Raw genomic sequence first — 15,125 nt, forward strand, 5'->3', positions numbered from 1 at the left:
TTGCGCACATGTTTCCACATGTTGGAGGTATTGAGGTTGCTGACATTTCGACCTCTTTTGACTTTTTGATGACACACCTTGCATCTGACATAGCAAATGTCATCTGCAACTGTGTCAAAAAAGGACCAGGCACTGCAAGTCTTGGGAGCGCCCTTTTTGGCTTTTGGAAGAGACATGCTCCTAACGGGTGCCAAAGCGGAGGCTGCAGGATCCGCAGTCTTCCCCCTCCCTCTCCCTCTTTGGGCCGTACGGGGAATCTCTTCCTCAGAGCTGCTCCCACCACTTTCCTGTCCCTCACGCCAAGATGGGTCAAGGACCTCATCATCTACACTACCCTCTGCCCCCAACTGCTCCTCCTGGGTAGTCTCAGCAGCAGAGCACGCACCAGTAAGTGGCACCTGAGTGTCATCATCAGCTGATGCGGCCTGCGATGTGGTGACCGGAGCCACTGGCCCACCCGCCTCTTCAGAGGAAGAGAGAAAAAGCTGTTGGGCATCACTGCACCCTGCCTCTTCTTCCATTTCTCCAATGCTGCTTGGCTGGCCCCCTGTTTCCAAGCCAAGAGATTCAGAGAACAGAAGTAGAGACGGCTCCTGTCCTGGGCTCTCTGTCTGCCTGGGCAATTTGGCAGGTGGTGAAGAGACAGATGGCTGCTCTCCAGTGCTCTGTGTCTGAGAGGATGTGGCACTAATTGAAGTTGATGCATTAGCTGCCATCCATCCGACAACGGCTTCAATTTGTTCTTCACGCAGCAGCGGTGTACGGCGCTCTGACACAAAGCTGCGCATGAATGACTGTTGCCTGGTGAAAGTGGGTGCTGATGAGTCACCGGTGCCCGCAGCAGGCACAGAATCCCCACGTCCCCTCCCTGCTCCGCGCCCACGCCCACGTGCCTTACTCACTGCCTTCTTCATCTTGGTTGACTGATAAAGATAAGCAGAAAAGTACTAACGGCTTTGTGTGCTTATTCCTGAGCAACTCCTCCTAACAGGTATAAGAAACACTAATTTTCTAAAGTGTGGACTAGACTTTAATATGAGCTAATGTGGCCTACACAAATGTAAAGTGGTGTAACTGGTGTGTTTGGTGAACTTTATTATTTATTTATTTTTTGGGGGCTGAACTGACAACGGATAGAGCTGCAGTCACACGGAGACCGTGCAGACAGACGTAAACGGTGCTGCAAGGCCCAAAAACCCTCCTCTACGTTATCCTATGTAGTGTTTTTCCACAAGTTAGCTGGAGACGGGTGGAAAGACACTAATAGGATTTTTTGGAAAAAATGTGCAGCAGCCTGCACTACTTAAAACAAAATGAAAATTGATTTGGCGGTATGACGCAGTGAAGAACCCTGAGCTGGAGACAACCAGGCTATGGCTGCTCACAGACTACAGGGCGAGCTGCAGTCACACGGAGACCATGCAGACAGCCGTAAACGGCGCTGCAAGGCCCAAAAACCCTCCTCTACGTTATCCTATGTAGTGTTTTTCCACAAATTAGCTGGAGACGGGTGGAAAGACACTAATAGGAATTTTTTGAAAAAATGTGCAGCAGCCTGCACTACTTAAAACAAAATGAAAATTGATTTGGCGGTATGACGCAGTGAACAACCCTGAGCTGGAGACAACCAGGCTATGGCTGCTCACAGACTACAGGGCGAGCTGCAGTCACACGGAGACCGTGCAGACAGCCGTAAACGGCGCTGCAAGGCCCAAAAACCCTCCTCTACGTTATCCTATGTAGTGTTTTTCCACAAATTAGCTGGAGACGGGTGGAAAGACACTAATAGGATTTTTTTGAATAAATTAGCAGCAGACTACACTACTTGAAAAAAAAAAAAAAAAAGAACAGTATGAGGCAATGAACCACCCTCCCTGAACTGAATACAACCAGCTATGGATGGCCTATGTGGCTGCACTCAGACTAGAGAGTGGGCTGCACTCACACACACACACACACAGACCTTGCAGATCGCTGTGAAAACAGCGCTACAAGGCAAAAGCAAGGTGAATAGTAGGTGAACACAGCGGTTGCTAAATTAGCCTTTGGAAAGCACAAAGAAGCAAATCGCTATCTCTAAACTGTCCCTCAGTCAGCAAACAGCGTCCTGTCACTAACTGAATTCACAGCAGAGTGATCGCAAAATGGCGCCAGCGACTTTTAAACTGCATCATGACATCATTTCAGCAGCCAATCACAGCCTTGCCAGTAGTTTCATGCCCTCCATGCTAAACAGGATGTGCCCACACTTGGAATCATTCTCATTGGCTGAATTTCTGCATTTTGAATCTTGGAACTTCCGATTCCGGTATCCGATACGCGGCAAGTATCGGAATCCCGGTATCGGAATTCCGATACCGCAAGTATCGGCCGATACCCGATACTTGCGGTATCGGAATGCTCAACACTACTGATGGGACTTGATTTTGAAAGGCACACACCTGTCTATATAAGACCTCACAGCTCACAGTGCATGTCAGACCAAATGAGAATCATGAGGTCAAAGGAACTGGCCAAGGAGCTCAGAGACAGAATTGTGGCAAGGCACAGATCTGGCCAAGGTTATTAAAAAATGTCTGCAGTGCTCAAGCTCCTAAAAGCACAGTCGCCTCCATTATCCTTAAATGGAAGAAGTTTGAGACCACCAGATGTCTTCCTATACCTGGCCATCCAGCCAAACTGAGCAATCGTGGGAGAAGAGCATTGGTGAGAGAGGTAAAGAAGAACCCCTAGATCACTGTGGCTGAGCTCCCGAAATGCAGTAGGGTGATGGTAGAACATTCTACAATGTCAACTATCACTGCAGCCCTCCACCAGTCAGGCCTTTATGGCAGAGTGGTCTGACGGAAGCCTCTCCTCAATGCAAGACAGATGAAAGTCCACATAGTGTTTGCTAAAAAACACATTAAGTACTCCCAGACTATGAGAAATAAGATTATCTGGTCTGATGAAACGAAGATAGACCTTTTTGGTGATAATTCTAAGCGGTATGTGTGGAGAAAGCCAGGCACTGCTCATTACCTGTCCAATACAATTCCAACAGTGAAACATGGTGGTGGCAGCATCATGCTATGGGGGTGTTTTTCAGCTGCAGGGACAGGATGACTGGTTGCCATTGAAGGAAACATGAATGCGGCCAAGTACAGAGATATCCTGGATGAAAACCTCTTCCAGAGTGCTCTGGACCTCAGACTTGGCCAAAGGTTCACCTTCCAACAAGACAATGACCCGAAGCACACAGTTAACATATCAAAGGAGTGGCTTCAGAACAACTCTGTGACCATTCTTGACTGTCCCAGCCAGAACCCTGACCTAAACCCAATTGAGCATCTCTGGAGAGACCTGAAAATAGCTGTCCACCAACGTTCACCATCCAACCTGACGGAACTGGAGAGGATCTGCAAGGAAGAATGGCAGAGGATCCACAATCCAGGTGTGAAAAACTTGTTGCATTATTCCCAAGAAGACTCATGGCTGTACTAATAATAATAATAATAATAATTTTATTTATATAGCGCCAACATATTCCGCAGCGCTTTACAACTTATAGAGGGGACTTATACAGACAACAGACATTACAGCATAACAGAAATCACAGTTCAAAACAGATACCAGGAGGAATGAGGGCCCTGCTGCTTGCAAGCTTACAATCTATGAGGAAAAGGGGAGACACAAGAGGCGGATGGTAACAATTGCTTTAGTTATTTGGACCAGCCATAGTGTAAGGCTCGGGTGTTCATGTAAAGCTGCATGAACCAGTTAACTGCCTAAGTATGCAACAGTACAGACACAGAGGCTATTAACTGCATAAAGTGTATGAGAACATGATGGAGGAACGTGATTATGTTGTTGTTTTTTATTAATAGGCCACACAGGGATAATTAGGTTAATGCGTTGAGGCGGTAGGCCAATCTGAACAAATGAGTTTTTAGTGCACGCTTAAAACTGTGGGGATTGGGGATTAATTGTATTAACCTAGGTAGTGCATTCCAAAGAATCGGCGCCGCACGTGTAAAGTCTTGGAGACGGGAGTGGGAGGTTCTGATTATTGAGGATGCTAACCTGAGGTCATTAGCAGAGCGGAGGGCACGGGTAGGTTGGTAGACTGAGACCAGAGAGGAGATGTAGGGTGGTGCTGAGCCATGGAGTGCTTTGTGGATGAGGGTAGTAGTTTTGTACTGGATTCTGGATTGGATGGGTAGCCAGTGTAATGACTGGCACAAGGTAGAGGCATCGGTGTAACGGTTGGCGAGGAATATGATCCTGGCAGCAGCATTCAGGACAGATTGGAGCGGGGAGAGTCTGGTAAAAGGTAGGCCAATTAGTAGAGAGTTACAATAGTCCAGACGAGAATGAATAAGTGAGACAGTAAGAGTTTTTGCAGAGTCGAAAGTAAGAAAAGGGCGAATTCTGGAAATGTTTTTGAGATGCAGATAAGAAGAGCGAGCCAGTGATCGGATGTGGGGGGTGAATGAAAGCTCGGAATCAAGGATGACTCCAAGGCAGCGGGCATGTTGCTTTGGAGTAATGGTGGAACCGCACACAGAGATGGCAATGTCGGGCAAAGGTAGGTTTGTAGAGGGAGAGAACATGAGGAGTTCAGTTTTTGACAGGTTCAGTTTCAGATAGAGGGAGGACATGATGTTAGAGACAGCGGTAAGACAATCACTGGTGTTTTCTAAAAAGGTCGGCGTGATAACAGGAGAAGAGGTATATAATTGGGTGTCGTCAGCATAGAGATGGTACTGGAAACCAAATCTACTGATTGTTTGTCCAATAGGGGCAGTATACAAAGAGAAGAGGAGGGGGCCTAGGACTGATCCTTGAGGAACCCCAACAGTAAGGGGAAGGTGAGAGGAGGAGGAACCAGCAAAACAAATAGTGAAGGATCGGCCAGAGAGATAGGAGGAGAACCAAGAGAGAACGGTGTCCTTGAGGCCGATGGAGCGGAGCATAGTGAGGAGGAGCTGATGATCCACAGTGTCGAATGCTGCGGAGAGATCCAAGAGAATTAGCATGGAATAGTGACCATTAGATTTAGCTGTTAGTAGGTCATTAGAGACTTTAGTGAGGGCAGTTTCAGTAGAGTGTAAAGAGCGGAAACCAGATTGAAGAGGGTCGAGAAGAGAATTATCTGAGAGATAGCGGGTAAGACGGGAGTGGACCAGGCGTTCCAGGAGTTTAGAGATGAAGGGAAGATTAGAGACAGGTCTATAATTAGCGGCACAATTTTGATCGAGGGAGGGCTTTTTAAGTAGTGGATGTATGATGGCATGCTTAAATGAGGAGGGAAAAATACCGGAAGTGAGGGAAAGGTTGAATATTTTTGTTAGGTGAGAGGTGACAGCCGGGGAAAGGGACTGGAGGAGATGCGACGGAATGGGGTCGCTGGTGCAAGTGGTCGGGCGAGAAGATGCAAGGAGCCTGCTTACTTCTTCTTCTGTAACTGGTTCAAAGTCAGAGAGTGTACTAGCTCAAAAGGGTGCTTCTACTCAATACTGAGCAAAGGGTCTGAATACTTATGACTACGTTATATTTCAGTTTTTATTTTTTAAAACAAATTAACAAAAATTTCTACATTTCTGTTTTTTTTCAGTGAAGATGGGGTGCAGAGTGTACATTAATGAGAGAAAAATGAACTTTTTTGAATTTACCAAATGGCTGCAATGAAACAAAGAGTGAAAAATTTAAACAGGTCTGTATACTTTTCGTATCCACTGTATATAGTTTTTAATAAGGATTACCTATGACTAATTAAAAGCGTGTTAATAATCTAGTAGAACATGCATTGTCTGCTGGTTTATGTAGATAGCAGCTGGATTTCGGAGACAAACAAGGCCCTCTATGGTTCTACAGGGATGTCTACTTTTATGGCTGTTTATATGGATAGGAAGAAGAAGGTAATAAAAGTTAGAAGTCTGCAGTAAATGGGGCTAACATATGTTAAACAACACGATCGTGTTCTATAAAGCAAATATCCCTCTCTGCTCCTCGCATGATGATAATTTCCTTCTCTCTCCTCTCACGTTAGTGCTATCTCCACAGGAACGTCAGTATATCATATTTATGGAGGCCATAATATTTACATGCACAACTAGTTAGAACTAAAGGAGGACACATTTCGTGCTGCACTTCCCTTTAATATAGGTCTGTTATTTCTCTTTATCTTTTTTATGATTTCTTTTATAACCTTAGAAATTCTGTACAGAAGGATGGAGATGGGAGGGAAAGTAATAAAAATATACCAGAAATCCCTGAATACTTCTTTATATGTAATTGCCGGAGCACTTCTTGAAATCCTCTTGTGCCTTGTGCTTATCGTTTGAAGTTAATTTGGATGACGACCAAATACATTTAGGCAGAGAGCCAGTTGGGTATTTTAGAAACATACGATCACAAGCCGTTGCCATCTTTTTTTTTCATGGTTTACTATGTGCACACCATGATGGTTGGTTCATCATTGAAGTTCTTTTCAAGAGATCACTTGAAATTATCGGCAACGTTTATCCCAGGAAAGGGAGGCATGTGGTGTGATATGTTCTCTCTAAACCTTGACAATATCTTGTAATATGGGAAAAAAATTAGAGTTGAGAGTCTTTAGAATTATTTAGTCTCTCCTGCTTTTTATAAGTCATGAAAAGCAAGGTCATCAATTAAGGAGTAGATATGAGAAGCAAAAACAGCTGATATTGGCCAAATGGATGAACACAACCCAATAAAGGGCCATCACAACTAAAGTAGAAAAGGTGAAACATGAACCTGGATGTTGTCAGCTCTGTACACTGTATTGTCATCTTTTGGACCTAATATCTACTCCTGTTGGTCAGTAATGTTCCACCATTTTAAAAAACGATTGAGCAGTATAAGTTGTAGAATTGCAGGAAATGGTAAATGGACCAACACACACATAAATCTATGAAATATCTCATTTATCACAAACCTTGAGTAGCCAGACAGTATCACGGCTATATTTTGGACTACTAATATCAGAAACATAACTTAAAGATTGAAAACTTACTGTCAAATGTCCTGGAACAAAAAGGGGCAGCATTTCATTACCTTAACCCAAAAGTTGGTATTTCTGATGAGGATTGGTCATTCCTGGGGATATGACTTAAACTTTATAATTTACCAACTGAAATATTGGTGAATATGTAGGTCCTTTTGTCTCTCCCGCCAATCTTGTGCCCTTCATAAAACGAATGCTTTCTTATGTTGCATGGTCAGTAAGACCCAACTATGACTGCATCACTATATCTACGACTCTGGCTAAAGTTCTGAGCTGTTGTGGCTAACTGATGACTCCAGTAGCCTAAAAGCATCAGAAATCAGTTATTATTGCTGCTTTAGTGAAACCTTTCATACATTGTACCTAAAATTTTGCATCTCAATGTCAAGAGAATGTCAAATGAAAAGCCAAGAGAGCTGGATCTTGTGTGCAGAATTGCAGAAGACCCTGATATGGTAACCAGGATGCCACACTGGGGAGATTTGTTGCAGGAGATATAAGCACGAGCTTAGTGTGTGATGTTGTAAAGTCTTTTTTCTGTAATAATGAGCAGTGAAGCACTAAGGGATCCGGTGGGAGGTGTTACCTATAATCTATGTAATTTGCTGCATGTTAGGGATGTGACCTTGGTCTGGCGCTATAACATTTTATTATCATATAAACTAGAATGACTTACAATGTCGTCAGCTCTCAGGCATAAAATGTCAAGATTGGGGCGTCCTTAAACTTCATAATCTGAATTTTTAATTACAAAGGATCTTTCCAAATATAGAATCACTTTATCCTTCCAGGTGAGATTTCTCCTATCTTTTATTTCAGGTGTTAATGAAGATACAAACATTGCTCGTGTCATTTGCGTTAAATGCACTTAGGGCACATATTTTTTTTTGTATAGAAGCAACAGAACCACAGCATAACACCTTTATATAAGGGCAAATTTGCAACCGAGCCATGAAGGCTAAGAGGGAACCAATGTCTCTATGGCCAAGAAATAACCAATACTAACAATGAGCCCCATTCTAACCTTTGCATTGGGATCTGTGATGCCCCAGGGTCCTGGTTGTCACCGTGGCATTGTTTTCCTCCCGGGGAGAGTGATGTCATGCTTGGAAGTGATGAAGGATATCTTTCACTAGGTAATCACATACACACAACAGGTTCACACTCCAGTCCAGAAGGGGGAGCTCTGAACCCGGATTAAGGGGAACTCCCCTATAAATACATTCTGGTCTGTGGCTAGCACAGATTCCGGTAGCCGGAAGACCAAGGCCGTGCCGGACTCTAAGGGCATAGCAGAAACCGGAAGGACAGCTGGCTTTTAAGTTACCTGTCTGCCTTTACACCCAGGAGGCACAGTGACATATAGGGCCCGGGTCATGTTAGAGACCTTGTAAAAAGGCTCGAGTCACCTGTCATACGGGTTTGTGTCCTAACCTATATGGGGGACAGAGAGGAACTGTGAGGACCTTATCAGAAGCCATAGGCAGTAAGGGACTACAACACCACCGCACTTTGAGGAAGGCTTTCATCTCCACCTGGTAGAGGGGATTTGCTTCCAAGCCGGCCGAACCCTGCCTGCACCTGTGATCTGGTGCCCTGGACTGAGGTTGCCTGAAGCTACAGTAAACCAGGTAAAAAGACTGCAAACCTGTGTCCTCTGTTTCTTACCGCACCAGTCACCATCCTCATCCATACACCGGGAGTCCTGGGGACATACTTCACCTGTGGGAAGCTATACCATCTCAGCTGCCTTAACATCACCCCAGTGGACCCCTTTAAGCAGCATCGGTCCCCACTGACCGAATACCACAGGTGGCGTTACGAACATAAACTTTAATCAATATTCCTTAAGTACTGGACCCGGTACCAGGTACCCCACGGCCCTGGCGGGCAACTCAGATCCAGGAGCTTCAAGTTACGTTCGTACATGTAGAAGTCTATTGGTCCATGGCGTACCTCTGTATACCTTCAACTTCCTATCAGTGAGGCGTAATATCTTCCATAGGATGACTTTTTACTGAGATATCCTCCTCTAGAGCCCTAGAAGCCTGGTTTTCATGCAGAAGGTCTGCTGAGCCATAGGGACACTTGCACCACAGTTTTGCCTTGTCCATGAAATCTTGTAAAGGTACCATGCTTAATCTGTATGGGGTTCAATTGACCAACCTTGGACATGGTTGTAAGGGCCTACTATACATTATACACATACCTCCTGAAATGTATGTTAAAAAGGTACAGTCTTATACACATTTGCCCAATAGGGACATTTATGAGAGGTCTTTTTTTCGGTTAGAATATCCTGTGATGTCGAGAGTACAGTTGAGCGAGTATGTTCGGGTTCCCTCTTATTCAGCAAGCTATAGGGCTTACCGAAAAAGCTGCAGAGGGAACCCGGCTTCCTGGATCGTTCCGGCTGATCAGCTGTTTGGCTCCGCAGCTGCATGTGTCGCGGCTGTGTGACAATCACAGCACATGCATGGAGAGCCCAACAAACAGGCTCTCCATGCATGTGATGTGACTGTCACACAGCCACGACACATGCAGCTGCGGTGCCGATCAGCTGATTTGCAGGCCGGGTTCCCGCTGTAGCTTTGAGGGAAGTCAAACATATTCGCTCAACTCTAGTTGGGAGGTGTGTACAGATCATGTTCATGTCTTTTTTATTGTGGTGTTTTTGCTTTTTAGGTTGGCCTGAACATAAGGTTGTGATGATCTGCAGTGAAATGCAGTGGTTGACTGCACAGTTTACAATTTTCTTGGCCATCAGCTATAGAAAGAGTCCCGGAAGCCCGATAGACCCAGAAAGATCTTAGTCCATCAGGAGAAAGATACACAAAGGGACATTAGTGAGCTGCATAGTTACACTGGCTGGAGTAATGAAGGATGAATGGAATTAAAAGTTTGGTGCCAGTAGAAGAAAGCATCTGTAAATATCTAGTGGTGCCTATTTTAGCTATTGTTGAAATTCTGGTCATTTGGTCCCATGGCGTGGTATGCTGGGGCCTCAAAAGACTTAAATCCTGTGATTGTGGATTGAGGCGCAGAGAAAGACTTAATTGTTGTTAGTGACAGGCTTTGAGTAGAAATAACCTTAAGTGTTATGGAGAACCTCTGAAAGGGAGCAATGATACCATTCTGATGAGTAACATCAAGTCATCATGGGAGCCGCTTATTGAACTAACGGAAAGGTAGACTGAGCGAATTGGGATTAGTTCTGGCAGGAGTTTCTATTGTGGTTGTAGGATTGTGCCAGCCTGGAGGGAATGAGGGAGAAGTAACATTGATCCTCTCCTGTTGAAACCAACAGAGGTTATCAGTAGATCTAGTTGGGGTTGAGGTATGAACTATATGGGGGTTTATTAAAGACTTGCTTCTAGAGACAGGGGAAGTGTTAGAGTGAATCTATTTAATTATGAGACAAATTCTAACTCAGTACACTTGGTCAGAAGCTAGAAGAAGAGAAGCCTTTTGAGACTCAGAGCCGAGATTGAGAGAGTTGTGAGATAAAAAGGCCCATATGATTCACATTTTCTTTTGACTTTTGTAGGACTTGAATAGAGGTATCATAAGCCAAGAATTGGAGATTAATGCAGTATTGTTCTTTGTTATGCTATGTGTCATGGCTCAGTTTGGGGATTTGATCTGGTAAACTGTTGCTTCATGATTGGTTCTTCTGTCTCTTTTCCTTCCCTGTCCAAATGCTGATTGTTACTACTTATTTTATTCTCCCTTCTTGGTTTGCTCCTTTCCAGGTGTTTTCCACTTTTAACCGTTTTGGTTTCCCATATCATGTTTTGGGTGGGGCTTTATATATTATGTCTTCACTGCACTTCCTTGCTGGCTATACTTCAAAGGGGATCTGTGCTAAGGAGTTCCAGCCCTTTAGCTAAGGGAATTACCCTGCTAGACTTACACCACTTATATTCTTGCTGTGAGTCTGTTTGTCCACCTTCCCATTACCTTTTCCTTTTACCACTTTAGGTTTCTGGAAGGTTATTTTAGTTTTACTTACTTTGCAGCCCTATTCCCTCTCTCCCCTTTTATGAGCGTGGTTTAAGTTTCTCACCCTGGATCTTCGTGTCTACCTGCACACCTTCCTTTCCCTTGTTGGCAGTGTGTTACAGCCTCCCCTCTGGTATATCAGGAGGCACAAGAAACCCCTTGATGGCCTTTCAGGGAGCTAGGTCTGAGGTGGTGTTTTTAGTTGTGCGGATGAAGATTAGTCTGTACAGGGACCAGATGGGTGAAGGTGCGGTTTCTCTTTATAGCAAGTCTTCCTTACTCCCCTCACCTGTGTGTGAGTGTTGTATGTGCATAACACTATTTTTTAGTCACTGAATTTTATGCTTGAACTTTCCCGAAAGCATTGAATTAGATGCAGAAAATCTGTAGGGAAAAGTGGATTTTATCTGCACATAACTGTAACAGTAGGGTTCTGTTAAGGCCAAATACATGAATTATCAAAAACAAAACAGCTTTATTTAAAGCATGACATACCACAAATAGACAAGAACTACAGCGTCAAAAACGTGAAAAAACACTTGTAAAAAAAAAAAAAAAGAAACTTACCCAATAAGGGCAGAAAATCTGCAATATTAAAAACTCACCAAATACTCATCATGGGACCATAGCTTTATCTGATCTTCGATTGCCTTATTTAAAGATCAACCACCCATGCGACTCCACTCAATAAGCTCCGCTGCGCCGTCTATACGATCAGTTCACGTTTTAATAGTGTCTAAATTTGTTATTGATAATATTCCTATTGATTGATTGCTCGCTAGGAATTTTGGCCGGGGCGCTGAGATTCCTTTCCTCTTTCATATGTGTTGCACATGTTGCTTATGAAAGTTTAATGAATACCAAAGCAGTAAGGGATTGGCTCAGGGATTGTTTTTCTGTCTGTGTTTGCTTCTCTGATTCACTATGTGAATGCACAGAACAAATTCATGAAAGCTGCAGCTGGCAGAAGGGTAAAGTTTTCTTAATAAATCCTGCAATATATCTTGTGAATTATTAGGAACTATCATCCAGGACATTTTAGTTTTACATGGATATGTCATGCCTACATGGTGTTACACGGAGCATGTGCATACGGTGTGAGTCAGATCAGGTGTCATTTATGGATCTAATAAAATATACAGTTTATATACAAATCCGTTGTTACCTGCCAGCCTTTATATACAGTTGTACCATTAACAATGCGTGACCACTGCAGCCAGTCATTAGCCTTAGCATTTTCGTGTCATCTACTTTAGGCCTCTTTCACACGTGTGTCCAGTATGTGTGGTGACATGTACCGGGGACACTTACACACATAGACACAAGTGAGTGGGTCTGTGCATGGGTCTGTGTGTTTCCAGGAGTAGATATTTGGAAGAAGGGAGACATAGCTGAGAGTGAGGTGTAATAATTATGTGTAGTGTCTTCGGAACCTGCTGTGTGATATTTCATGCTTATCTGGAAACTTTGAAGGGTCTTCTTATTGGCTTCTCTTAATAGCTTCAAAGCCACCATGGTGGTGTCATTATTTATTCACTGATTAATATAAAACATCCAAAGTTTGGAAACACATGCCTTAAGTCAAGATCTCCATCGGCAGACAGCTGTTTCAGTGTTCTTGCCCCTCATGAGTGCAAAGTAAGAAACTGTTGGCTGACTACGTGCGATATCTTCATCAGTGGTCTAAATGGTAATGTTACACCTTAAGGAAACCTCCAAGCTGTTATAGGGAGACTTATTTCCCCCCACAGTCAGTGACCACACAAAACATCATGGTGGGCCACAATTTAGGCAACCTTGTATCATACCATACTATTGAAATGTCATTTGAGCGACCATTCTTTTTAGAAACTGGAATACTTTGACATATGACAAGAAGTCATGGTATAAAGGGCGACTAAATAGAAACTTTCTGGTTCACTGCCTTCCTTGGTCCAATTCACTCTAAAAATTCACATTAGCAGAATCACAATTGAACCATTTGGCATTTTCAGGAAAGGTGCTTGTTAAAATATTACCTTCGGATCATAATTAATGTGCCCGATGTTCTACCAAGTACATATAAAACAGCTGTCCTTTCACTAAGAGAGAAGTAAACTATAAGTCTCCTTCAATAAAAATCAATGGGCTATGAATTCTTTGTAGTAAAGTCATAATGAAATGTAACAGCAGTCATATCTAGCTGGATGAAAGCAGCTTGTGCGGCAGGGACAGCTGTGGTGGCAGATGTACCGATGAACTGGGCTTTTTACAGAGCTTTCATTGAGCAAACACAGGACAGGAAATAACAGCTCTGCACATCCCTGGTTACATAAAATTACACCTTGTTATTAGAAATTTTAACACTGGTACCATGAACAGACTACATTACATTACCGTAATCAATGTGCGAAGAAAAAGTTTTTATTTTATCCTTCTTGATTGATCCATTGCTAATATCATATGAGCTGTAATATTCACTCACTCAACCCTCAAAGGGAACATGTCACTTTGTGAATGCAGATCAATCTGTGGACAGCATGGTGTAGAGCAAGAGGAGCTGAGCAGAATTATATATAGGGTTGGTGGAAAACATTCAGTACTAGCTGAAGAGCCTGGCATTGCCTGGCCATAGTAACTAACTGTGGTTAGTTATATCAAATTATAATTATTATATTGCACATTAAAACATTTCACATCATATATTCAACACTACAGATTTGCAACACAAATTAACTAAATGATTACCCAAGTATTGATAGTATTTTATTTTCAACTGTTTCAAGAGCCTTTTGATAAACAACATTTTTGGTTTTTCCTTCCAATGCAAAGATGAACAGATTTTTGGCAGTTCCAACTCTTGAACAGGCCACGTAAAGTTGACCATGAGAAAAGAATGGAGATTGCAAATCAATCCCTACTATTTTCAAGGACTGTCCCTGAGCCTTGTTAATGGACTTAATATTGTGGTCTTCAATAAAGAAAAATTTTGCTTCAACAAAACGGTGCTGGCGCACGCGCAATAGCGTCTATCGGCAAGCAATGCTCTCAATCTGCACATGCACAGTCCACTGTGTTCCGAGGACCAGTATGGGAACAAGCACAAGAAAAAAAAATTGTAGCTGTTGAACATAGCAATGCTCCCGCACTGGTACACAGAACACAACCGGCGCCATTTTGTTGAAGCAAAAGGTTTTCTTGAACACTATATTAACCCCTTAATGACTGCTGATACAACTTTTAACGGCAACAGTTAAGGGGCCTTATTCCTCCTGCACCTTCTTTTTACATAGCCTCATCCTGCACCTCACGCTCCTCCTTTATACACAGCATTTTTCTGCAGCACAGCTTTTCTCCTTTATAGTTGCCTCCTCTGGCAGTACCTCACACTCCTCTTCCATATACAATAGGAAACACTTGATTCAGAGAGCAATTGCACTAAAGCTTATTGTATACACAGCCTACTTCTTCGGCAGCACCACAGTTTTCTCCTTTAGACCTCATTTACACGTTATTTGGTCAGTATTTTTACCTCAGTATTTGTAAGCTAAAACTTGGAGTAAAACAATCAGAGGCAAAGTATATTAGAAACACGTCACCGCTTCTGTATTTATCTCCCACTCGTGGTTTTGGCTTATAAATACTGAGGTAAAATACTGACCAAATACTGAACGTGGGGATTTGGCCTTATACACAGCCTCCACCTGCAGCACCTCACTCTTCTCTATACACAGCCTCATACTGCAGCACCTCACATCTCTCATTTTTCCATCACGCCTCTCATTTTCACCCTCACATCTCTCATTTTCACCCTCACACCTCTCATTTTCCCCTCACTCTTATTTTCCCCCTAACTCCTGTCATTTTGACCTCATACCTGTCATTTTCCGATCACTCCACTATTTTCCTCTCACTCCTCTCATTTTCCACTCACACCTCTTCATTTTCAATTCACACCTCTCATTTTTACCTCACACCTCTCATTTCCCCCTCACTCCACTATTTTCCCCTTACTCCTTTCATTTTACCCTCACTCCTCTCATTTTCACCTCATTCCTCTCATTTTCACCTCACTCCTTTCATTTTCACCTCACTCCTCTCTTCCCCTGACACGTGCACAGCAACTTCCTGTTAT

At 43.3% G+C, this 15,125-nt stretch overlaps 1 protein-coding gene across 3 annotated transcripts in view; it reads left to right on the top strand.

Moving 5' to 3' along the window:
* The window catches only part of LOC143817495 (uncharacterized), a 62,650-nt gene that overhangs the window by 15,429 nt on the left and 32,096 nt on the right, over positions 1-15,125 (top strand). Inside the window, exon 2 of one of the 3 annotated variants that reach the window (XM_077298999.1) lies at positions 5,597-5,695. The exons of the other annotated variants lie outside the window; for them this stretch is intronic. Within the exon in view, the coding sequence (XP_077155114.1) occupies positions 5,658-5,695 (38 nt within the window). The 5' untranslated portion in view covers positions 5,597-5,657. The remainder of the gene's footprint in view (positions 1-5,596; positions 5,696-15,125) is intronic. 3 annotated transcript variants of the gene reach the window in all.

Source organism: Ranitomeya variabilis, chromosome 1, assembly GCF_051348905.1.
Source record: "Ranitomeya variabilis isolate aRanVar5 chromosome 1, aRanVar5.hap1, whole genome shotgun sequence".
Lineage (NCBI taxonomy): Eukaryota > Metazoa > Chordata > Amphibia > Anura > Dendrobatidae > Ranitomeya > Ranitomeya variabilis.